Below are 26,660 nucleotides of genomic sequence, written 5' to 3'. Positions count from 1 at the left end.
ACTTCCCCTCACTCTATATGTAAACTAACACGTAGTTAACGCACGGCTAATAGAGCAGACGTTGTGACATTATATTACAGGAATGTCAGTAGTAATATCCTACATTTTTGTGAATTTGGGTACATTTCATCAACATCAAAATAAAAGGTTATTGTACCGGCGGTCCCTGGGGACTTCCGTTCTGTCGACACCGTTGCCTTTGCCAGGCAACAGCGGGGTACAGAGCTTCAGAGAGCCGGGGATGAGAGCGAGCGGGCGGGCGAGCAAGAGAGCGAGTGAGTGTCAGCTCCGTGCAAAGCACCGGAACAAAAACACAGACACATCTCCGACAGTATGATAATAATGCACTTCCCGTGCCTAGTCTGATAGTCTGTAGATACGTAGCCGATAGATAAGATACATTTTAATAAAATATACAGTTGTGCCGACAGAATACAGTAGAGCACAGAGGCCGTTTCCGTGCTGTGAGGCAGACGAGCACTCGCGTCTGCCTGTCTATCCACATGAAGAGAGAATGCAGAGATAGAGATCCGCGGATCCCACGGGGACATCAGTTGAGTAGGCGGTCCTTCAATGTGGCCCAGGACACATTTGCGTACACACTGCCAAAAGAATGTGTCCCAGAACACCTCTGAATGTGGTCTGAGCGATCGGATCTCAATGTATCCTCAATGCGTCTTGAGTGCGTTCACACCTGTACTTAGAGCTGTCCACTTGTCATCCGATCACTGAGGAAGCATGTTAATACCAGGTGTGAACAGAGCCAGAGACTCAACACTACTCTGAGGGGCTATAGGAGAGAGAAATTAAAGAGAAAACTCCATGTTGCACAGGAGGATCTGGACATCAAAACTAAATCAAAACTAAATTGAATTGATAGAGAGATAACCCCCCCAGTAGGAAGAACTGGTTTCTCACTACATCCCCAAAATAATAATAGAGCCATACCTGCCCTATTTCAAAGAGATGTTGAAATGTTTATGGCATATTGTAAATCGGTTTGTAAATGATATGAAGGTCTGAATGCTTCCTTTCATTAATATCTTATCATGAATAAGGTTAAGGAAGTGTCCTTCAAAAAAGAAAAAGAGACATAAACATGCTCTTTCTATGATAAATATTCATTCTCACACCAACAAATTCTGACCTTTGCAAAACTGCAAATATCTTTAAATACTACATTATTATCGGAAAATATGGTGTTATTTCAAAAACTCAAGAAAACAAAACAAATATTTGTTATAATAATTTGATATTGATGTATGGAGGACCACAAGAGTCACGGAAATAGTAATAAAGCATTTAATTGATTCATATCTAATTGTACAATAAAAATAGGCATTAATATATTTGTTTACAAATGTTTTTATTAATCTATGAATAAATGGACTAAATTACAAAGTAATTCATTATTTGACATTTTAATGGGCAGTAAAAGAAGAATTACAAAAGAATTTACAAATGAAAATTGTATCCATATTAATCCATATTAAGCAAATACATCATTTAAAAATCACACTCTAATGTAGAAATGAATAGAATCTTGTTGTGATTTAAGGATACAATCAATGAAAATGATTGATGAAACAAGAACAGAATGACAAATATATGTATTTCAACAAAGGAAAAAGAAGAAGAAACTTTCACGTTTTAAACAACCTTCGAGGCCATTCGAGTTTTCAGAGTTTATGTGGTGCACCTGAATGCACCATTAAGTCCCTGACGGTGTCCACACACTTTACTGTACAAAGCAAAGTGTGTTCCATAGAAAAATAATACAGGAGTTCCCATTCAAATCAATGTAGAAGGATGGTCATAGTGGTGGCCATTTTTATGTTGCTTGTTTAGGTTGTTTAGGTTGTCACAGCGACCATTGTAACGGGCTGACTTCCGCATAAACTAAACCGACTTGCAACAAATCGCGGACCACAGCGAACACTTCAATGACCACTCTACTCCTATTTTTATTTTTATTTCAGCCCATATTTTTAAATATATATTTAAATAGAGGCAATGAAATAACATTGGAATATTTTACCATATTTAAAAATACTATCACTATAAAAAGCATTTTGGGGATCACTTGTCAACCCCGTCAGTTTACACGTCAACTCCATCAGACATAAAACCTGACAGAGTTGACATCTAACGGAGTTGACAAAATGGAACATTTTCCCATCTTAACCATGTGTTGTATCCTGGAGGCGTTGTGTTTTTTTCTTCAGTTGCTAGCTACATCTGTAACCTCAATGATAATGTCAAATTTGATTTCAAACTTATTAAGTAAGATCATAATAATGTAAAGATGGTGTTGATGTGTAAAAGCTGTGACCGCTGCGATATCAACATTGTTTGTTTTAAAATATCCAAAAATGTAAAACTTACAAGGCCATGTGTCCCACTGCTTGATCCACCATGAACAGGAAGTGGAAAGGGGGTTTTCAGAGTAATAGCTGACCACAACACTTCCTGATTTATTCAGGATTTAAAATAAATCTGACGTAGTTGACGGAGAGTGAGGACACACCTTTGATAGGCTGTAGTTTATGGAAAATACAATTTAAAGTTCACTTTATGTGTTGTTTTATATGTCATTGATGCTCTCCTTTCATTTCATATATGTATGCATTAATAGCAGTTTTAAACACTTTTTTTGTGATATTGTGACTGCTTAATGAGGACAGGCTAAATACATTTTCTGGGTACCGAGCATGCATTTTAACAAATTTTGATGAATTGTTTTGTTTTTTTTAAGAAGAAGAAGAAAGACACTTTATTAATCCCCGAGGGGAAATAAATTTTTTTCACTCTGTTATATACAGGACAAACACAAACAGGACCTATTTACATGCGTTAATGAGAGAGATGTCAGAGCTGGCATCTGTTCAGCGACCAGTTCACATGCGGTACTTGGTCCATGCAGGGACTTGAAGCGCAACCCTCCGGGGTCCCTATGGACTGAGCTACTGCCGCCCCCAAAATGTTAATTAGTCAATTGCCCTGTTGGATGGAAGAGGGATGCAAACAAAAAATGCTGAAAAGTCAAATAATCAAAGTGTCTCCCTCTTATCTCCCTACCGTATCTACTTTCTAGAGAGCTGTACTTTGAACTCTGACCTCTGTGAGCAGGGAGACAAGGGCCGACAAATGAAAAGCGATATTAAAATCCACAATCACGCACGTGAAGAGGAGCACAGGGTATATGGACAGTCATTGGTTGGTTCAGTGTTTGTGTCGTAGCCTGCTGACTGGAGGATGTCACTACTGCAGGGCTGTCAGCTGTCACTCTGTCTTCTCTCTCCCTCTGTCTCTCTCACGCACACGTGCACGCGCGCGCGCGCACACACACACACACACACACACACACACACACACACACACAGAAACACGCACATATCTCAAGGTTGAATGTCGAAGCACATCAGTAGGTTATTGCAGACATGTGGACTAACTAGCGTGTGTTTGTCTGTACTGGGGCAACTGTATACACCAGGAGCTCTACAGACATCTGCCTGATTCCTATGCAGCTAAATACTGGACATTAATATATGGATGAAAATCATTGTACACACTAATAAAACAATTTTATTTTCCAATTGTTAAAGGTCCCATATCGTGCTCTTTTTCAGGTTCATACTTGTATTTTGTGTTTCTACAAGAACATGTTTACATGCTGTAATGTTAAAAAAAAACTTATTTTCCTCATGCTGTCTGCATGAATATACCTGTATTACCTCTATCTGAAACGCTCTGTTTTAGTGCATTTCAACGGAACTGCGTTGCTAGGCAACAGTTTGGGTCCGTGTTTACTTCCTGTCAGCTGATGTTATTTATATACGCTGCAACAGGAAATAAAGTGGGACACATTTAGAATGTTTGTGTTTTAAAACCGTGTAATGGTCTATATACGTATATTGTATATTTGTGACATCACAAATCCTGACAGCTTGTTTCAAACGCACAATTTCTGAATACGGGCTGTGTTTAATCTTCCGTATATTGAGCGTTTTGATCATTTGACAGTATTTATATAGCACTTAAACCTGCTTTATGATATACATAAAAGACATGAAAATCTCACTTTTTACAATATGGGACCTTTAAAGTGTAACAATTAACATCATGTAGCTTAGGAAACTAAATCCCATCTTTTTTACTTTAAAATGTCATCAGTTTTTTGTTAATCATGTGATTTGAAGTGGATGATAAATGGATTATTTTAATGGATTATCTGCACAGTTTGGAGGCGTTTTATTGAATTGAACGTTTGACGAATCCGTTATTTATGAATTAAAGTGTTGGTTTCTGTGAAGGGTTTGAAATAATTTTAGGTGAAAGTGAATAATATTTTAAGGAATTCTTAATCAGTATTCAGGTCTTTGATAGGATTACCCTATTGATTTGGGGTTATTAAGAATATCTATTATAAAACAGTCACTATAGCCTGACAGTAGTGCATGAGACAGGTAATCTGAAAAAAAGTCATGTGCCTCTTTGTCCTCCGGCGCTCCTAATGGCACCTGAACAGCTGTGGGCCTGGCCGCTGATAGGGAGCGCTCGGAAAGGTTAGAGCTGCCTCTGAAGTGATGCGCACTATCCAGATATCCAGGGCACTAGAGCCCCTTCTACTATAATGTTACGTGGGTAGATGGTCCGCTTTTCAGCACTGGTGTTTGGAGAGAGGCTCAGATCCCACATCATGTACCATGCCTCGCGTGTTAACCTACCTTCAGATGTTAGTGGATAACGATTTGGCCCCATCCTGCCATTTTATCCTGCCACAAAGGCTACAGAGAGAGATTGTTTTTTGCACGTCCTTTGGTGAAGCGCTTTTTAAGGGACAGATGACAGAAACCTGTTGTGCGTTCTCTAGCACCACAGTTGGATTTACCGCTGGTGCTGTGCTCTCTGGGGGTCCCCCTTTTGAGCCGATAGTCCAAATCTCTCTCAACATGCTATCCCTTAAGACAGCGCTCCTCCAAGCCCTGACATCAGCTAAGAGAGTGAGTGACCTATGCACGCCTTCGGTCTCGCCATCCTGCCTTTCGATTAGAGAGGACGGAAGCACAGCGACTTTACAGCCTTCATCTACACCTAAAGTCTCAACAAACTCCTCTTGGTCGAGAATCATCTCTCTAGAGGGGTTCTTTCCTTCTTCCTCATCAGAATGAGACAGAAAAAGTGTCTCACCGACTGCCCAGTGCGCACTCTGTCTCATTATTGTATTCCACGGCAAACACAAGACAGACGCAACAGCTGTTTGTTCATTACAGAGCGCACTCGCAAGGCGTGGCCCTGTCAAAACTGGCTGTGTGATGCCATCATACAAGCCTACTGTGCAGCGGGAGTGGAGCAGGGCCTCTGGACGCACTCCACAAGAGCTTTATCCTCATCCATGGCTCTTCTCAGAGGGATGACTGTGGCATCCTGGGCGTCGCCTTGCCCTTTCATAGGTTTGTCTCTGCGAGATGTATCTGAGTCCTCCCTGACTCATTCAGTTTTAAATGTGCTAGACCGCAGATGAAGCATTGACTGATCTGGCGCTTTTACGCACGTGTCTGACAGTACGCCTCTAATCCGATCATCACGGATTAGTGGGCTGCATGGGGACCATTATGGTACATAATCAAGGTCCTACTCTTCTGATGCGGCAGTGCTGTATGTGGAGACTCATTTCTACCCTTTCTTCTCCACACAAGGCTGACATAGTGTTATCCATGGCACAGCCAGTGCCTCCCTGCCTTATTACGCATGGCATTTATGATTTGTGATCTGGTGTATGTTATCTGCTTGTGGTCCTTGGTGTCACAGTGGGGCATAGACTACATCAACTTCTAACTCAACCCAATAGCAACAGCTCTTAGAGGGCAAAACCTTTATGATATAGAATAGATATAGGTTCTATGAGAATAGGCGTAGCTCTCTAAGCTGTGGTTCCCCTCTGGCTCCACCTACGCCAGCTGAAGAAATGCTAGTTTGAATTGGAAGCAGAACTATGGTCGCACAGCTATTATATGTCGCATGTGTGAACGTGTCCAAGGCACAAGGGCGCGAAAGAAGTCTTCATGACTGCACATCTGGCGGGTCAAATGGAACCTGATGGCGGGCCAACTTTAGCCCGTGGGCCCCACTCTGGGCATCCCTGTTACACACTCTCCCTGCTACAAACAGAAGCACATGTCTAATTATTATGCAGAATGATGTCAGTGAACCCTTCCAGAGAAGTTAGTCCAAGTTATAATCGAAACCATGATCTTTTCCTAAACCTAAGATTCTCAGGATTTCATTCCATACTCATTCCATATATAAATGTATATATACACATTATATATATATATATATATATATATATATATATATATATATGCTCGCCTCACTCCCACTCACAGCAAGAGGGTCGCAGGTTTGAATCCCTTCTGTGGAGATTGCATGTTCTCTCCATGTTAGCGTTAGTGTATAACCGTGTTCCCACAGTCCAAAGACATGCAGGTTAGGTTAACGATTGACTATAACTTGCCCGTAGGTGTGAATGTGAGCGTGAATGGTCTTCTGTCTCTATGTGTCAGCCCTGTGATAGTCTGGCAACCTGTCCAGGGTGCATATATATATATATATATATATATGTATATGTGTCCTACTTTTTTTTCATAGTAAAATAAATGCACCGTATAAGATAAACAAGATTTACAGTCCAATCAATTCCTAGGAACAGGTAAATTCATGTGTATGTTTTTGTGTCTGACTTTGTTTTTGTAATAACTATTGAACAGGAGTGGTTCTTCAAAGGAGTAAGCTTGTATTGAGCCCTTCTTGTACTCAGTCAATAAAAAGGCATAACAAAGTCAAATCCTTACATCGTCTTTTTCCACATCTCTGGCTGCCACAGTGGTAACTGAATTGGAAAAGCCATCTGTCCAGGCCTTGAGCAATGGGACATAGTTTTTTCTTTGGCAGATCCTCGATACGATATTGACCCCAGTGATGTTGCCAATTAGTTTGCTTTAAAAAGGAACGTCTCTCCAGGGAGTCAGGGTGGTTTCTTTCAGCCTCCAGGCAACAACTTCTCTCCACAAAGTGACTATTGTTGACCACAGGTTTTTTTTCAAACCACGCCTTTTCCCTTTTTTTTCTTTTCAAGAGCCAAACTGAATCACTCTCAAAATGAAAGAATAGTCTGAGCGGACCAATTATACAAGTGGCCACACACTGTGAGTGTGCGCGCGCACAACTTGAACAGCTTATCGCTCTCTCACATCATAAAGTCCTGGCAGCTGTGAAAGGGTTACATTCTTTACCACAAAGGCACATTGTTTAAGCTGTCTTAAAGCACCTTACATCTCGGATGTGCTGTTGTACTGCACACAGTTTGAAACATGCATATAGGATTCTACATATGAGCTTCTAGGCAATGTGATAGAGGAGAAATGTAAGCATGAATAACAGCATAAACACACACACACACACACACTCCTGCACCTTTTTCCACACATCTGCACTACATCCTAACATACACCAACATGATTCCATGTGTCATAAACTGCATTTGTTGTCAGAGCTAATATGGCTGAAGGCTTGAAAACAGGTTTTGCAGTTATGTCACAATTCTCAAAGCAACAACAGGGAGTTGTTGTTTCTAGAACATCTGTTAAGTATCCAGACCCCTTTAATTAGTCACATATAGCTAAAGAGATATATAGAATATTTATATTAAATTAAATTAAATTAAATTAAATTAAATTAAATTAAAACAATAATAAATAACAAAATTAAATTACAATATCTTGGACAATAAAGATGAATTATGCAAAGATTTGTGCAAATATATACTGTATGTGCAACCATAATGTCTCCAGATCCCTATTAAGGAAGTGTAGTGGCTTGTTAAGAGTCACAGGTCTACTGATGTAGAAAAAAGTAGCTATATATAAAGGCATATACAGTAGTTTTATAGATCTATACTGTAATAATGAATAACAAATACAATACACATAAAGATGCAGTGAATGAAAAAATAAACAAGACAAGTACAGCCATGTAGGCACAGGGGTGGTTTTAATCTAAATGCCTACATCAGCATGCTAAAATGCTAACAATAACAATGTTAACATGCTGATGTTTACCATTTACCCTATTCACTATCTTAGTTTAATGTGTTAGTATGCTAACATTTGCTAATTTTGCCTGACTTGAGTGCTTTGCTGTTGCCTTTGCGGATCCAGGGAGTAGCTGGTTGGTGTAGCTGGGAGGGTCGTCTGTTTGTACCTGCCCATCTGGGCTGGGCTGCCGAGAAGGCATAAAAGGACTGCCTTCTGAGAGTCTCACCCTCTTATGAGTTCAAAATGTCAACAAATAAGTCTTGTTATATGATATTTGCAAAAAAAGTGAAAGATTGGTACTGAGAAGTTAACATTATATGGCCAGCTGATGGAGAGGGTGAATGAATTCAAATATCTGGGTCTATGGCTAGACAGTAAATATACATGGAACGTTCATATTAAACGCCTGGAAACAAAATGCAGAAAAGTAATACATTTATTACAAGCTGTGGCTGGATGTGACTGGGGGGCAGATAAACAGTCATTGATTGACATCTATAGGGCGATTATGAGGTCAACAAAAGATTATGGTTGTATAGTATATGGAGCAGCAGCAAAGACATCACAACAAAAAGTGGATAGATTACAGTATAGAGCATTACGGTTCTGTATTGGAGCTATTAAGTCAACACCCATTAATGCAGTGTTAATTGAAGCGGGCGATACTACATTGGAGTTAAGAAGAGAGAAATTAGCTTTTGCATATTGGGTCAGATTAAAAGGAAGCGGGGAAGATAATCCTACTAAGGAACAATTCAAAACTGTTGGGAATATTCTAAGTTTCAAGGGGATTTGGATGGACATGGGAAGAAAGAGTGAGGACCTATGGATTGGAAGCCTTAGAGTTTACCAGGTCCACACCAGTTAGCAGCGTACCCCCCTGGCTGTTCCCAGAAGTTAAAGTAGATATGAGTATTCAGGAAAATAAAAGGGAGTGGCAACTAAATGAAGTGGGAGTTAAAACAAGTGTGTATCTGAGGAATAGCTACTATAATTATCTCAAATATATACACATGGTTCCAAGAATAAACAGGAGTGTGTGGGAGTTGGTGTTTATATTCCCGAGTTTAAAATATCTATCTCCAAAAGAATTTCAGACCAGGTATCAGTATATAGAGCAGAAATAGTGGCAACCATTATTGCATTACAGCGGGTTGAAGAGGTCAGACCTAACAGAGTGGTGCTGTGCACAGATTCAAAAGCTGTTTCGGAAAGCGTACAGTCAACAAAAGCTGGGAAGATCTACTCATTGAACTATACTATAGCTTGCTAAGACTGCATAGAAGTAGTTGGGTTCCAGCATATGAGGGGGTGAAAGGGAATGAGTTGGCCGAATAAACATTGCAAAAGGAACTAACAGTACCAGTTTTACTTGGGAAAGGAGAAGGAAAAGCGGTGATTAAGAGGAAAGGAGTGGAGATATGGCAGAACAGATGGGAAGGGGATCAGAAAGGAAAGGGATACTGTATTTCAGAATACAAAAGTCGGTCACAACAAAGAAATATAAAGAAAGGAACAGAAGGGAGGAAATCATCATAACAAGACCGATCACACAGGTCTTATTAGCACTTTGGCTTTGATGGGGAAAAGGAACAGTGACAAGTGTGGGAATTGTGGTGTTAAAGAAAATGTGCAGCGTATCCTAATTCATTGTAAAAAAGTATGAGGCTGAAAGACAAAGATTACAGGACCAAGTCAGAGAGGAGGGACGGGATTGGGATTTGATGGGGATACTGGGAACAGAGGGTGAGGGGGTTGAAGGCACCAGGAAGGCTCTATTAATGTTTTAAGAGACACAGGATTGGTGGGTAGAATTTAAGAGTAGCAATAATCTGTAAAATGACATGATGTTACACACTCTTGTGCAGTAGGTGGCGGTATGCACCTTAAAGTTGTTTGCGATCCGCCAGTAAACGGAGAGAAAAAGAAGAAGAAGTCTCACCCTTTTTGTTGCCAGCCTTGAGCCAGGTGGTAACAAATGGGGGCTCGTCCGGGATCAGGGCTGGGAAACATTTTCTTTAAGGGAGTGTTTCACACAGATTGTGGCTGACTCTGGCATTTTGACTGGTATTTTTAAGGGTTACTTGGTTGACTTTATGTTGCTGGATTATTTATAGTCTAGCAAGTGTATTGTGCCATAGATTTAGGCCTGGTATGGTTCATGTATGTTTTCCTGCACTGACAGTAAGAGGTAAGGGCTGCTAAATCATTTGGAACCCGTATTCCTGACAGGTATAAGCAATGTGGGCACCAGCTGTCCTCATTGACCCTTTTTTTGTTTTAGTTTGTTGTTTTTGTGCAGTAAGTGGTTAAAGCCCAGGCTCGGGGGCACTTCCATGACCACCTAGATGATTTTCAATGTGCTGAGGGTTAACCGGGTTACTGGACTTTGTGCTTAATTTATACTGCCGCTAACCTGCATGAAGACTAGGGTTGAGTGAGTCAGCTAGTATCGGGTAGGTAGTTAGCCAGAGGGATGGGATTCCATATTTAAAGCAGCCTGTCACCTTGTCAGATAGTGGAGGAACACTTTGGCTTAGTTGTGTTTCTGGCCTATCTGTGGTGTGCCCTAACGTGATAAAATTGTGAAATGGCTTCAATTGAAGACTTTGTTTGTGCTAGTCTCTTACAAAAAAGATCAGCTTTTGAAAGTGGCTGACCATTACAGTGTTGAGCTTCCTAAGAAGTTAAATAAAGATGAAATGTTGGCCACATTAAAGGCCCAATTGGTGGAGAAATCTTTTTTTGTCTGTCCAAGTGGAGACAGAAAGTGCACCTGTAGAAATGATTAGTGATTCTGATGTCTAATCTAGCTCCTGTTTTGATGGGATTTGGGACTGGATTAACCTTTGAGCAACAACAACAGTTTTTACTGCTGCATTGCAACAGGAACAAAAGAGTGCTCTGGAGCTGGAAAAGTTAAGACAAGATGCCCGTTTTCGGGAAGCTGAACTAGCCCATATTCAGGCTCGACAGCAGTTAGAGTTAGAGTTGGAGCGCTATAAGTTGGAGCTTATAAGTGAAGGACAGCTTCAGACTGAGCCACAAAAGGCTGAAGGGCCGGCATTGGTTGTTCCTCCCCCTCCGTCATTTGATGTTGCTGTAATTTACGGTTATTTCCAAAGTTTAATGAAAGAGACCCAAACATTTTCTTTGTATTGTTTGAACGTTTGGCAGATGCACGAGATTGCTCTGATGCTGAGCACACCTTACTGCTTCAGTGTGTGCTCACAGGCAAGGCCCAGGAGGCTTTCTCAGCCTTGAGTTTTGCTGATAGTGGTAACTATCAGTCGTTTAAAGCTGCTGTACTTAAAGCCTATGATCCTGTACTTGAAGCATACCGTCAGTGGTTCTGATCACTCAGAAAGAAGAAGCAATCTCACACTGAATTTGTTCACAATTTAGCCACTCACTTTAACCGCTGGTGTGCTGCTTCCCAGGTAAAAAGCCTGGATAATCTCCAGGAACTTCTCTTGCTTGAGCAGTTTAACAATATTTTGCCTGACCGTGTTGTTAGCTATATAAATGAACAGAAAGCAAGCAAGGTTTCAGATGCTGCTAAGTTAGCAGATGAGTCTGTCCTGACCCATAAAGGTTTTTTTGGTGATAACCGTGGTCGTGGAGAGGCAGACTGCAGAGGGTATTGTTGGGGCTCACTCCAGTAAGTGGTTGTCAGAAAGGACAGAAAAATTTTCAGGTAGAGCGGTCCGTGGGTCACGAGGAAAGCTGGACCCCAATCGTGTCTGTATCTATTGTTTTGGTAAGGGTCACTTGAGAAATGAATATCCGGTGTTGAGGAAAAAGTTGAAGTCTGGTTATTTACCAGCAAAATCATCTGGGGCTGCAGCATCTTTGCGTGCAGAGGAACGAGTCTGTGCAGGCCCACACAAAACCCTCTTTGTTAGAGTCTGTGATCGAGGTCCTATTGTGGAGCAAGAACCGTCAAATTTCTCAGCTAATGAGGAGATTGATCATGGTTATGCTGCATTTATGTTTGATGGTTATGTATCACTGGTCGGAAGTGAGACAAGGGTACCAGTAAAGATATAAAGAGATTCAGGGGCACTTGACTCTTTTATTGTGGACTCCATGTTACCCTTCTCTCCTGAGACATGTACTGGTTCCTATATGATTGGCGTGGAGAACGCCGTGAATTTAGTCCCCAGGGATCAAGTTTTTGCGCTTCTGCCTGTAGTTGGCTCTACGTTTCAGGCCAAGTTTTCGGGCCTGTATACAGTAGTCCGGAAAGTGTCAGACCTAAACTATGTAATCTCAACCCCGGACCGGAAGAAGTCTGTGCAGTTGTGTCACATTAACTTGTTAAAACCTTATTTTGCTCACTCTCCTGCACCAGGTCCTGCTTTGTTGTTTTCCTCCCCTGCTGTAGCAGTTCCAATGAGTCATCCCCCACCTCTTGATCTGGCAGGGGAATTTGAGGAAGAGTTGTGTACACTAGATGATGGGATTTTGAGAGTTACTTGCCAATTTGGAGGTAATGTTGAAACATTTACCTGAACCAAAGTTAACAGAGTTGGTGGATCTAATGAAAGGTTATCCCTGCCTGTTTGCAGGTACTCCATCTCGTACTACGTAGCCAGTCAGACAACGCTTTTATCGTATGTCTCCAGACAAGCGTGAGCATTTAGAAGCAGAGGTCAGATATATGTTGGAAAATAACATTGCTGAACCTTGTGTATCTAGTTGGTCGTCCCCATGCTTGCTTGTAAAGACGCCTGATGATACGTTTACACCATGTACTGACCTCCGAAAAGTGAACCAACTTACAAAGCCTGACTCCTTTCCACTCCCACGTATGGAGGACTGTGTGGATCAGGTTGGCTCTGCTAAGTTTGGCAGTAAGTTTGACTTACTTAAAGGCTACCGGCAGGTTCCTTTAACACCTAGACCCAGGGAGATCGCTGCCTTCATCACACCCAGTGGTTTGTATTCTTATACCGTTATGCCATTTGGGTTACGTAATGCCCCAGCCACCTTTCAGCACCTAATGAACAAGGTGGTGTTTAATCTGGAAGAATGTGAGTTTGTGCAGGCAACAGTCACCTACCTGGGTAAAGTGATTGGCCAAGGGCAGGTGCGGCCAGTAAGAGCAAAGGTGTTGGCAGTTTCCTGTTCCGACTACCAGGAAAGAGCTCTCTTGTTTCTTGGGTATGGTGGGGTACTACCGTGAGTTTTGTAAACATTTCTCCACAGTGGCTGCTCCACTCACTTCTCTTCTTAGCCCAAAGGTTAAGTTTGAATGGTCTCTTCCCTGTCAAGAAGCCTTTGAGTCTGTCAAGTCTTTGTTGTGTTCTGCCCTTGTTTTAGTAGCTCCACAGATGGATCAACCTTTCTCACTGTATGTGGATGCTAGCAAGGTAGGAGCTGATGCTGTACTCATGCAGGCTAACGAAAAAGGGGTTGACTGCCCGGTGAGTTACTTTTCTAAAAAGTTCAACTCACATCAACTGAATTATTCGATCATTGAAAAGGAAGAACTGGCTCTCATCTGGGCATTGCAACACTTTGAGGTTTGTGTGTGTGTGTGGGGGAGGGGAGGGGGGGGGGAGTAAGACCTTTAGTGGTGTACACAGACCAAAATCCTCTAACCTTTCTCCACTCACTCCAAAACCCAAATCAATGGCTTATGCGCTGGTGTCTTTTCTTGCAGCCATTTCATTTTGACATACGTCATGTAAAGGGAGCTGATAATACAGTGGCTGATGCCATGTCCCGAGCTGTTTAAGTCAACATGTGTTTCCTTACCTGCAGTTTCTTTATTTGTCCATTTTGGTTTTCTTGTCTCTTAAAATGCTTCCTAGGTACCAAGGTTGCTGAGGGGGTGACCGTGGTGCTTAAGAGATGAGACAGCTTGCAGGTTGCATGGACATTCACAAGTAACAATTAGTATGCCAGAGTGTATTGGATTAAGGTCCTTAATTATATTGATTGTTTTGTATTATTGGGGGGTACTTGGTAGCTGTGACTGACTTTTGGGCATCCTAGCGAGGATCCCCATCTTAAGGGAGGGGGTTTGGCGACCCCTCTCACTTTGCCTGACTGAGTGCTTTGCTGCCTTCTGAAAGTCTCACTCTCTCTCAGCTGGGCCTGCTGCATCCACCTCACCATTCTTCCTTTGTTTGGTTTGTCACACCAGCCAACATGCATTACATCATATTTTCACCAATGCACACACTTCTAACATGACTGATACTAAAAGTATTAGTAAAGTAAAGTAAAAGTATTGGACAAATAGAAATTTTGACCTGCTGGTGGTGCTAGAGGAAAAGCCAGGAGATCACTTTGCCAGTACAAATCATCCTCTGGGAACCATGGTTGTCTGTACAATATTTCATGTCAATACATCCAGTTGTTGAGATACATCAGCCTGGACAGACCCGCGGCAACCTCCGGGTCTGAAAAATTAAGCCAATGTGGGATTGCCTTAAACTTGCATTCTTTCTATTGGCCAGCAGGGGGTCATTATGAAATGGTTGCATAAAGAAGTCTGACTGTATAGAAGTCTATGAGAAAATGAGCCTACTTCTCACTTGATTTATTACCTCAGTAAACATTATAAACATGAGTTTATGGTCTCAATCACTAGTTTCAAGTCTTCTTCAATACAGCATGATGTTCATTTAGTAAATTATGGTCCCATTTAGAGTCAAATAGACCATAAAGCAGGGGATGCTTTAGGGCGTGGCTAACTTGTGATCGACAGGACACCACTATGGCGTTGTGTGGTCTGGGTGTTGTCTGTGTTTTCAGAACTTTTTAGAACTTTCATCCTTTCAGTGTGTTTTCAATTTATGGTAGTTAATGTGTTATGCAGCGTTCGGTTGTACTTTGCTCCACCCTCTCGTGTCACTTATGGTTCCAAAAACCAAGATGGCGACTGTCAAAATGCTGAACTCAATGCTTCAAAACCGTAGTCCACAAACCAATGGGTGACATCACGTGACTTCGTCCACTTCTCATATACAGTCTATGGTCTGGACCAAAGTGTTGGACCGATCAATAGGCTGCTCTGTATTAATGATTAGTCCTTTAGAGTTTTACCATGAATCTACACACAGAATCCTGAAATCACAGAATGGAACAATATTTCATATAAATATTTGCATATGGATCTTGGAATTTTACATATTACTGAAATATGTATCTATTCTTTAAAACTGAAATTCAGGGTTGTGGTATATTGTTCATGCTGGCTCATTCTCATAAAGATGACCATAATGTCCCCACAGTACACAGTGAATGTTTGATAGCAGTCTTGGACTCCAGTCCAGTTGGTGGTGTATGCATTCACTTCTAGCTGTGTTGCCAAGAGGAAGAGGAAGCAGAAGAAGAAGGTAATAACAAACCGTCAAAAAACACTATAGCTGCATCTCATTTCCCGATTTTGTTCTCCAGATTGATGCATTTATCTTTAAACAGTACAAAATTTTGCCCCCAGACTCCCGAGGTCCACTCATCACAGACTCACAAAATTCTGGTGTAGCTGTTGTAATTTGTAGCAGAGTAATGTCGTATTTCGTTTGTTTCTAGTGGGTTTTGATACATAAGTATATCATAGCCCTGAAGACCAGGGTTGAGTTAGGTAGACCGCGATAGGTAGTTAGAGGGGAATCTCATTCGTTTTAAACAAAAAGAAGAAGTTATATTGACTGGGGACTGGTTGTTGTTTGGGCATTAGTCATTTGTTGTTAGTCATGGCGAGGGTAGATGACTGTTCACATCAATAATGCAGACATGCTTGTTGACATCTCATTAATTGATAGGATCCACCTGGCTTGCTACCTTCAACCATCTTGGCATGGATAAATGGGTGAATGAAGTGCTCTGAGTTGAAGATGAGGCTACTTAACTGTACACACACACACACACACATGCATGCTCACACACAATTCTGTAATCTGTTACTGCTGATGAATTGTATTGCAGTGCTACTTTGGTTATGGCACAGATGTACCAAATGTATTAATCTTATTACGTTGGGTTGGCAGGTAGATCACTTTGCTGAATGATTTACTGCTCCATTGTTAAAGTGAAACATTTACTCTGGGTGGCCAGAGCACATACCAGTTAGACCAACCAATAAAATCACAGCTGATTATGACTGAAACAGTATAACATGCTTAAAGAAATAAGAGATAAATACGAATAATTCTCAAGAGATTGCTGATGATAGAAGTAAACAACAGTTTTTCAATTGATTAAGACAGGTACTTTGCATGACCAGAGTGCATAAAAAAACAGTTCACGCAGGAGGCTAATTTATTCCTAATAATAATAATATTACTTATTGTTGAATTTGTCAGCCACAGCCACGCTGTACAAAGGGGTAGCACTAGAGCTGGCACTTAAACTCTTCCATAAACCATAATAATAGTTTCCGTTTGGAGCCACGATTGCAGTGTTTTTGAACCCTTCATCATTTTAGCTACCTCCTACCGCTTACTATCTACCTCCTACCGCTTACTATCTTGTCATCACAGTTTAGCTTGTAACTTATCGTGGATGTTTGCACGCACTGCTACCCAACTACGTAGCTGCTACGTGGCGGGGTAGTAGTAGCGCGTGCATATATGTTTTTGTTTAAAAATAAAATTTTACAGCAAAGCCCAAAACTTATTTTAAATCCCATTTCAATGATCTCATGGTTAATGTATACTCATTTGTATTTTGATAGTATTATATGTTTTTAAATGAACTTTATTTCATTTTTAAAACATATTTCAGATATTCCTCCGCGTACCGCCAGTGGTACACGTACCATAGTTTGAGAACCACTGCTGTAGGCTATGTAACTTTTTTTTTTAAATAATTATGAGAGGGTTGCCCTTTTTTCTGCTTGAGCACCTGCCCCCCAAAATGTCTGTGCACGTCATTGCTCATATTAGCTTCAGATTAAATTTGGAATGTATTTTTACACAGACTGAGGACTGTGGATTTTGTCCCCCATCATTTGGTAACACATTAGGAAGGGCCTGTAGAATACCAAGCCATAACTGAAATGCTTTGAAAATGGCAGAGTTGTTTCAGCCACCTTTGATACTATTAGAAATCTGGCTGTATTAACTCTCAAGACGCCAAGGCATTGCACACACTCATCATTACATGTGTGATATGGGACTTATTAGCAGGCTTATGGTGTTGGGATCAGTCCAGAAGCCGACCAGGGAAGCAGGTGAACATAGAATAAGGTGACAGATGATTGTGTGAAATGAATGTTAAAATTCAACCTGTGACAAAATTGAAAAACATCTTGCCCTCTAGTGTGATAGTGGTAAATTGGTATAATTAGCCCATGATGCCATGGCCCTATGTTGTCACTCTAACTAATTTAACAAACTCCACTCTGCTCACATGCTCAACAACCTGGCACAAGCTTTTATTTTGACAAGCGTACCTAAAAATTCGTACAGAATCTTACTGTTATGCTCTGCCAAGGGGAAAGCATGACATGACACTAAAGTCGACTCTCATCTTTGTTCAGCTCCCAAAGATGTAATGAGGCAGGAGTACCGGTCTTTTTTATTCTTCACCTTTTAAGTCAATACGGGCACCAAAGCATGCACAGCTGCCAGAGTAAATCCCCCACAAAAATATTTTCCTTATCATCATAAAAGAAACAAATTACAAAAATCCTTATAGTACTACCTAATTCAAAACGAGAAAAAAAGACCTTTCCACTCCAACGTCCAGCCTGTTGGAACGTATCCATCCACACATTTTCTAAATCGCATATCATTTTCAATACTAAGCTTCTGCTCCTGTTAGTAGAGCGTTTATCAGCTCTACCACAGAATTCTACTGCCTCCATCCTAGCACACTAATAAGGATAAGAGCTCGGTCACACCAGCATTTACTGTAGAACATCCAGATTTCATGTCAGTGGAATCAGTGCAATCAGTGGATTTGCTGGCGGCGTAAACACAAGGTCTTTGTGAATGAAATTGTCCATGAGGATCTGCGCAGGCTGTCCTTGTACAGTTCAAAAATGTATGCAGACATACAGCGTTAAACAGAACCAACTGCACATCTGTTGTCTGCTTTTTGGATTATATATCCCCTTTATTACTGAATTATCTGGCAAGAAACAGAGCCTTGTGATACATATTATTTGACTTGCCTCAGGGGGCTTTACAATCTGTACAGGATACGGCACCATCTGTCCTTTACAGTGCGACCCTCTCATCGGATAAGAACAAACTTAACAAAAAAAACCTTTTAACACACTCTAAAAAAGGATTCATGGGGTCAGTAAATCACCCTTAAAATAAATAAGTTTTTCAGCAAAAATAAATTAAGTTTGTTACATGTACTTGTTTTAGTAAGTTGAAGACTTAATAAAATAAGTCGCTCAAACTGAAAAATGAGCAACACTGTCTTTACTTAAAAAATATATTAATTTAGAATAAATACTAAGTTAGTGTAACTTGTATCTAGTGAGTTAACGCACTCCAGGTCGGAAGTGGTTAGGGATAGGACAAAGAGGTCATGTGACGGTTCGAACTAGCCAATCAGAGCACAGTAGGGCGGAACTAGGCGGACGACTCTCGGAGACATGTTCGCGCTTGTTTTTTGCTACCAAACCGCATCTATCAGAGCAACAGGAGTTTTACCTGAATATCATCCAAGTTACTTGGTAAGTAATTCATTTTTCTTTGTTTCATTCACAACAGCTGCTTACTGCATCAGCACACACTGTAGGTAGTCGTTTTCATGCTGCACTAAAGGGAAGAACGAAGTCCTGCTAGCTAACGTTAGCGAATGTTAGCTAGCATTAGCTAGCAGTGTCTTCAAAGTCTTCTTTTATTCTCACATTTTAAACCATGTGAACTTGTACATTGTTAGTTGTAACCCTGCAAAGGTAAATGGATGTGTTTACTTTTGTTCTAATTTAAAGTTGACACTGGGTTGATAAAGGTTTGGTCAGCAGCTCCATGGGTGGGTTGTTTGTTTTACTCGGTATACTTCAGTTTAATATCTATTTTGGTTAATTGAGCTGCAGCTAAAAATGCAGTAATGGTGTCTGGGAAGCAGACACCACGTTGTGGAAACGCCATATAAGCAGGGCTTGACATTAGCACAATTCAGCAGTGGTCAAGAGAGTCACTCTTACTATTGAGTTACTATATTATCAAACCCTCGTACCAGGACACGCAAGTGTACCGCGCGTTCATGCACGCGCACGTTCACGGGCGCGCGCTAATGTGCACGCACCACAGGAGTTTTCATCAGGATGATTAACTTGGCGCACCTGTGATGATTAACTTGGCGCACCTGTGGCGCATTTGAGCAAGGAGTGGGATCAGAAAGAAGGCAGTAAGTAGTAAGTCTAACTAGCCACTTTGGCGGGCGGCATATTAAAGCTACAGTATATGCACGCAGCCTCATGCAGAGTACACGGTATGTAGATTGATTGTCACCAGTTAGCAGCATGTGCTAAGGTTAACACAACAAGCGGATTGGCGTGTGAGAGAACGGGACGTTGTGTCTGCGTTGCTTTGGGAAAGTGTTCAGTGTTCTACAGTGTACAGAAGTGTTTGAAATGTGAGTGTTGAAAGAGGAGATCCCGTTTTGTTCATAGTCTTAATGAGTGAAAGGAAAATGTAAAACCTCAGAAAGAAAGAGAATAAGCATAGGCCTATTTCTCAAAATGTTTAACTATTAAATGTATATACAGTGGCTTATTTAATTTTTATATGGATTGAATCACACTTTTAAACGTTATTTTTAGGTTTTGAAAAAATCAAATTATATTTATTACAAAATGTTGATTTGAACATAAAGGAAGTTATTCTTAAAAACATTGATATTCTGATTTGGTAAAATGTGTGAGAGACTAGTAGAGGAAGCAACTGAGTTAGTGTTAAACCCTGTAATCCTCATCTCTTTGATCCACCAGTTTACCCTGATGGAGTCACAGGTCATGAAAAGTTTAGTAATGGCTGTATGAAAGGAAATAACTGTTTTGTGTTTTCTCTAGATTCTGCAGGGCCTGGACTACCTTCACACTTGGTCAGTGTAAAATCATCCAAGCCTGAGAACATCCTGCTGCGTCTGGAGGAGCAGTCCCACAAAGTATCTGCAGGGGAGAGCAGCACCTCCTCTGCACTGAAGATTACATTTTTTCAAGAGCTTAGGTTTTGGGTAATTATCAGTGTTATTATTCTGTTCTACTTTTGAATGTTTAGGGGGTGGGAATGATGTAAATCTAACTGAGGTGATGTACTCTCTTATACAGATGCTCAAATGGGTCATCAGGCCAAACTTAGAATCGTACTCAAGGACCATGACATACGGAAACTGGATTTACCTCATGGAATCCCTGGGACAGTGGTTGAACTTGAGTCTATTGTGAGAGAGACATTTGGGCTTGATGGGAACTTTACTTTGCATTATCAGGATGCTGATTTTGGAGAGGAATATTTTTCTCTCACCTCAACAAATGACATCAAGGACAAGGACACAATCAAAGTGGTACACATTGTTGAACCTCCCACAGTAAATCTGACGTTTACTGATGTGGACAGCTCCTTCGAAAGTGCATCAGACGTCTCCGTCCATGCAGCTTCCTCCGTCCATGCTTCAGAGACCTCCGTCCATCCTTCTAACAGCAGTTGCTCATCTGGATCGCAGGATACCCTGATTCTTTCATCACCTGAACATGTGACTCAGCGTTCTCAGTGTTGGCCTATTGAATTTCCAGTACCTCGCTTTGCCTACGGCACAGAGCTTGTTCTTGCATCTGGAAATGAGGCTTTCAAGAAGGATGGAGTTCAACTCAACTTTACCACGATCCTTCCAGACATCCTTGAGAAATTGGCTGAAAGCATCTTTCAATATGTTGCCTACCCGACCAGTGCGCAGCTTGCTAATGTTACTGAGGCGCTGATTCAGAAGCATCCTTGCCTTAAAGAACCAGGATCATATAATGGATGCTACGGATGGCAACAAAGACTTAAATATAAAATGGGCAACTATAGATCTAAACTTAGAGGGCTCGGGTGCCCTGAGATTGATGTGAACTCTCTCTCAAAAAAAAGAGCACATGAGAAGGCATCCGCAAAGAATATAAAAAAGCCAAGAAAGGCAGAGGTAAACTATTTACCCCCTCACCCACAAGGAGAAACAGAAGGAAGCTTGGAACATCAAAGAGTGGAGCTCCTTAATGAAGTTAAGAAAAGGAACAACTGTCAGACCATCAGCGAAAAAATGGCAAAGACATTCTCCAGTCGCAGACAGGAAGTTGTCAATCTAGCACCACCAGTCAGTGACTTCAAAGATCGATGGCCTGCTCTTTCTGATGCAGCACAGGTGAGTATTTTTGCAGTATGACTTGTATGCAAGCGTCTACATCAACAAATTGTGCCTTTTATTTGTGCTTTATTTTAAACAGATAAACGAAGAATTCAGAAGGATCACCACTGCTAACCTGGAAACAACGTTCATGTCAAAACTGGACCAGTACTCCCCCAAAATAATGACCTTGGCCTCATCAACAGGGGGGGCTGCAAAAATGAAGATCCAGCGGATAAGGAACATGCTGCTAGAGGTATGTATGAATGTTGGTTGGTGACGAAAGCTGCCATCATATACTTCACCTGACGTATATGGTACGTATTAGAGCAACCAATAGCAAAATTCAATTGCAATAGCTGGGTTTCAACCAGTATAGGGCAGTAACTATGCATATTTATAACACAATATATAGAATTCAAATACTTTGCACTAAAATGTCAAGATTTGGACCTGAATCCATCAATGGCACTACTAAATACACACACACACATTTTTTTTCTCCTTCACAGGATGATTCGGTGGAAAAGAGGAGAGAGGTCGCTATCCGTTGCCTGGTGGTGTGTCTCCGAGAAAAGGAGGAGGATCTCTTCAAAGAACACTTGGTAGGTAAATCAGATGCTTAAGCTTTGACACACTGTACTTTGTGTTATACTCAAACACATTGCGGTGATGCTGGTTTTGAGTGGGTCCCCAATAAAATTTGTGTTTTGAGTGGGTCCCCAATATTTTTTTATTTTTTTTATTATGGTTATATTCATGTATGTTGAAAATGTATCTGAAAATTAAAAGAAAAAAATCCCAAACCTGAAAACGTAATTTACAACACCATAGACAGTATATGTATCTTTATATACAGTTTATAATACTGTTTTTAAATGTGATGACTTGTTGAATGTTTGATGAATGATTGTTTATTCTGATCTACTTATTCCAGGATGGTGAAGTGCAGGATACTGATGAAGTGATGAAGGTTGTCGTCACCAGGGGTGCCATTATGACTGATCCAGCCAGTGCAAGGATAGTGATCGAGGGAACAGAAGTCCTGGAAAACCTGGATGTGGCAAGAGCCTGTGCCTTGTTGATGGGGCTGATATACGCGCTCAACCTCAGCTACCCAAAACAACTGATGAAAACTTTTGAGGTATTTCAAAAGATACTTCTCGAACTAGATGGACAGAAAGCCAGCCCGAAGGTAATGTCGCTAAAAAATAAACTGCTGTCTTAAAAATGTCAAAAAGCAGACCGCTGTCCTCAAATTCAGCAGGAAATTGTAAGTTATGTATGTAAATTTTGTTAACATACAGCTTGCCTACATCAGCATATCACGTTCAAGGCTCAAACTGCCTCTGTAATTTGTAAGAATGTTTATTATATAAGGGATAATGTAAAGCCGGTCATTGCTGTGAAAGAATCCCCGACGCAATGCTGCACCCCGACGTGAAGCACCCTGAAGGGGATTCTTTCACAACAATGACCCGCTAGCTGTACATTATCCTGCTTATTACACGGCTACTTACTGAAGAAATCAATATTTTCACACAAACGGTCTGCTATACATAGCAACGGTCTGCTATAAAGAAATTACAGAGCACAGAACGCGTATTCAGAATCGAGTATTCAACACAGCCGTGTAATAAAGACATGTTAGGACCTCCAAAAAGTGTTTTCATAGTTGATTTTGTACTGGGATGAATGAGGAAATGTGTTTGTACTTATTTCCTGTGCAGTGATTACATAATCGTCATTGTCTACAGTGGCAGTTTGTTTGAAAGACATTATGTGGACACTGGATATTCACGCTGGATATTTGTTGACGCTAAGTTGCCAGTTTATTGGGTCTACCTAGCTAAAAGTAATGCAGTTTTAGTGTGGTGCTGATTACACTTTATGATCATTTTGGAGGATGTTTGTGATGTTGAACTAATATTGTGTTATACTGAGGTGTTTCTTATAATCAGTCTACCCTCACTGAGATAAATGGCATGGACACAACATTAGAATCAGGAGGATTTATTGGAGGACTGCTGTGTTAAACTGCATTAGTTTAAGCCAGGTGTATCCAATAAACTGGTAATTGAGTGTATGTTGTTTAAATTCAGTTCTGATGTTTGTATTATTTCTCTTTTTGAAGTACAAAGTTGTGAGTGAAGAGCTGCTGGACATTTCATGATATCTTTTGACAAATTGTTTCCTGGTGAAAGTTTTGGTTACTGTCCTGATCTCATTGGGAATGAGGAACATTGGACATGGTTTTGTGCACACACCATGGTATGATAAATGTTCATGGTTAAAAGAAGCTAGTGGACAAAGTGTTTAAAATGTCTAAAATAAACTGTTTGATCATAAAAACTGAAACTGAAATATGTTATTTATTTTGACTTAAGTGAAATGATTTACTAATACTCAAAAAAGTTAAGGTAACAAATTGCATGGATCTTTTCAAGTATTTCCAACTATGGCATTATTGATTTACTAATACTCAAAAAAATTAAGGTAACAAATTGCATGGATCTTTTTAAGTATTTCCAACTATGGCATTATTAAGTAAATCCTATGAGTCTTTTGTAGTCTGACTAACCCAATTGATTAAGTTCAACCAACTTGATTTGCTTTGACCTCTAAAGGCTTAATTAAGTTCAACCAACTTAATATCAACACAATGTTTGGATTAATATCAAGTTGGTTGAACTTAATCAATTGGGTTAGTCAGACTACAAAAGACTCATAGGATTTACTCAATAATGCCATAGTTGGAAATACTTAAAAAGATCCATGCAATTTGTTACCTTAATTTTTTTAAGTTGAGCCAGTGGATCTTTTTTTAGAGTGCAGGGAAAAAAATGGAAGAAACCTCAGGAAGAGCAACAGAGGAGGGATCCCCCTTCCAGGATGGACAGACGTGCAATAGATGTCGTGTGTACAGAATAACAACATTATTAAAATACAACATAGACAATCCATATGACAAAAAATAATACATGTAATGTGAATATATGTGAGAAGGTGGATCCAGGAGGATGTCAAGCAGCTTCCAGGCGTCGCCAAACAGATAGAGCCAGCACAACACGACCTCCTCTCCACGCCAACCAGATAGAGCCAGAGCAACACGACCTCCTGTCCACGCAAACCAGATAGAGCCAGAGCAACACAACCTCCTCTCCACACCAAACAGATAGAACCAGAGCAACACAACCTCCTCTCCACGCCAACCAGATAAAACCAGAGCAACACGACCTCCTCTCCACGCCAAACAGATAGAGCCCGAGCCGATACCGATACAGCCGATACAGTAGGCCTACCTATGGAGTGTGGTTTCCTTTCTGCATGTGCATTGCAAATGTGATGACCGCACCTCCTGTATGAAATAATAATAATAATAATTAAAAAAAACTTTAACCTTTTTTTTTTTAATCCGGACAATTTTCCTTCATCACCCTTTTGCTGATAATCCTTGCTAGGAGTTTTCAGACTGAAAGTATTCTCAGAATGTACGAGTGCAGCTCTAGATCTTCACTAATGTATGCTTATGTGATGGGGTGAGATCACCTTTTGGCACATTTATCCTGCTTTTAGGTCACATTAGCCTGGTCTTTAGGCTAATTCACACTGTGTTAGCTGGGGGCCAAGGAAGCAGCTGCCACTGTGTCAGATTGTGATTCCAGAAGATTCCACTCAAGTAGCTGTTTCATTGTGCCATCTGCTCAGTCTGCTCGAGTTTCTCTGTCTCTTATTCTAAATGTCAATCTGGCTCTCTAACACTGTTTTGTGTGTCTTTCTAAAATACATAATGTGCCAGTAAGGTAGCTTCCTACTACCTGCCTCTCTGTGTTTTCCCAGACTGTGTTTGCTTGCTGAGCTGTGGTGAAGGGATAGCAATACAAAGAGGGGGATTTTATAATAAAAAAGACAGTAACTTTGTGGAAAAACTCACTTGATTTCACTGACTGGGATGGCCGAAGCCTCATATTAGCTTCAGATTAATTTTGGAATATATTTTTGCACAGGGTGAGTTGAGTGGATTTTGTCCTCCATAATTTACACTGGAAATACATTAGGCAGGGGATCTTTTAATGGCCAGTATTAACAGCAAGCAAGAACTTCTTCAACACCCATATGGGCACCTGACTACTGTTTTAAGGCAGACAGAGAGCTTCTACATCTTGTAGCGACACATGGATTGAAAGCCTGAAACAAGAGTTACGAATATTTTGTTGTTTTTGTTTGTGGAGTTTTATCTGAATTAGGGGCCTAACGGGTGTTCTCTATCGTATCGAGACTATCTCTCCAGCCTACATATTCCATATGTATGAGGAATGAACCCCCCTGGGTCAGGTGTTGTGGATACTTATTTAAGACACACCGGCACTGCCAGCCACGCCTAGACGCGAGTCTATAAGTGCATGCGTTGGCGTGGGATTATTGATCTCCACTTTGGAGCAGGTGCAGTATGTGTGATCAGAGAAAAAAGAAAGAGAAAAAAGCTAAACCAAACCAGAATACTGGATCAGGGTTACAGCATCGAGTCCACTTACTTGGGGTAAGTAGCGGGCGTCTGTCTTTGGCAGCCTCCCCGGACTGCTGTTGTCCCTGTCTGGTAACCCTGTCTCCGGTGTGCTGCGTGGCTTCCAGGACGTATTGCGAGAGTGTCCAGAGGCAGCTTGTCTGCTGTGCCGTTAAGTCGAAGCAGCGAACGTTGACCGGTGTGTATGTGTGTGTGTTCCTGTCCTGCTTCCGCGGGTACGGAGGACGTAGGTCTGTGTCTACACACAGTCGCAGACAGCATTGTTAAGAGAGGTTTCGGACCCCGCTCCCGCCCGTTTGAGAGCGGAGCGAGCCCTTTCCCGAACGCAACCCAGAGAAAAGCAGCACACAGATCTGGGCGCCAGTGTCCCGAGAGGAAGGAGACGCTGCTGGCAGTGGCAGTTTTATGCTGTACAGTTCGCAAAGACTGTTGAGTCAAATTTATGTTTTTTGGGATATAAATCAAATTGACTTGAATCTACTCGATACTGCGCATCATGAGTGTGTGGGCTTGCATAAAAAACAATGGCTACAGGTGTTTTGACATTGCTTCACATGCTGTCCACTGCCCTTAAATGGCTTAATAATGGCTTGCCAGTTAGACATCAATGGTATCGCCTACAAGAAGGTGTATTATGTACTTTGAAAAATATTCTTGAGAGCTGAAATTCAACCAGAACATATTGATGATAAAAGGACACAGTAGACATTTCTAACAAATGATGGTAAGGC

The 26,660-nt window shown here is 41.0% G+C and overlaps 1 protein-coding gene across 1 annotated transcript; it reads left to right on the top strand.

The window, feature by feature from the left end:
- The first annotated feature begins 18,665 nt into the window (after positions 1-18,665).
- LOC119498796 lies at positions 18,666-21,443 on the top strand. Its single transcript, XM_037787865.1, has 2 exons — positions 18,666-18,747; positions 20,092-21,443. Exon 2 carries the CDS (start codon positions 20,358-20,360, stop codon positions 21,441-21,443), a length of 1,086 nt encoding a protein of 361 aa, XP_037643793.1. The 5' UTR covers positions 18,666-18,747; positions 20,092-20,357.
- Positions 21,444-26,660: the final 5,217 nt, after the last annotated feature.

Source organism: Sebastes umbrosus, chromosome 12, assembly GCF_015220745.1.
Source record: "Sebastes umbrosus isolate fSebUmb1 chromosome 12, fSebUmb1.pri, whole genome shotgun sequence".
Taxonomy (NCBI): domain Eukaryota; kingdom Metazoa; phylum Chordata; class Actinopteri; order Perciformes; family Sebastidae; genus Sebastes; species Sebastes umbrosus.
This window is presented reverse-complemented; position numbering and strand designations above follow the sequence as displayed.

Bases quoted from the DNA above. Each gene is read 5' to 3' on its own strand.
- LOC119498796 (XM_037787865.1), top strand. From the start codon at position 20,358: ATGGGTCATCAGGCCAAACTTAGAATCGTACTCAAGGACCATGACATA.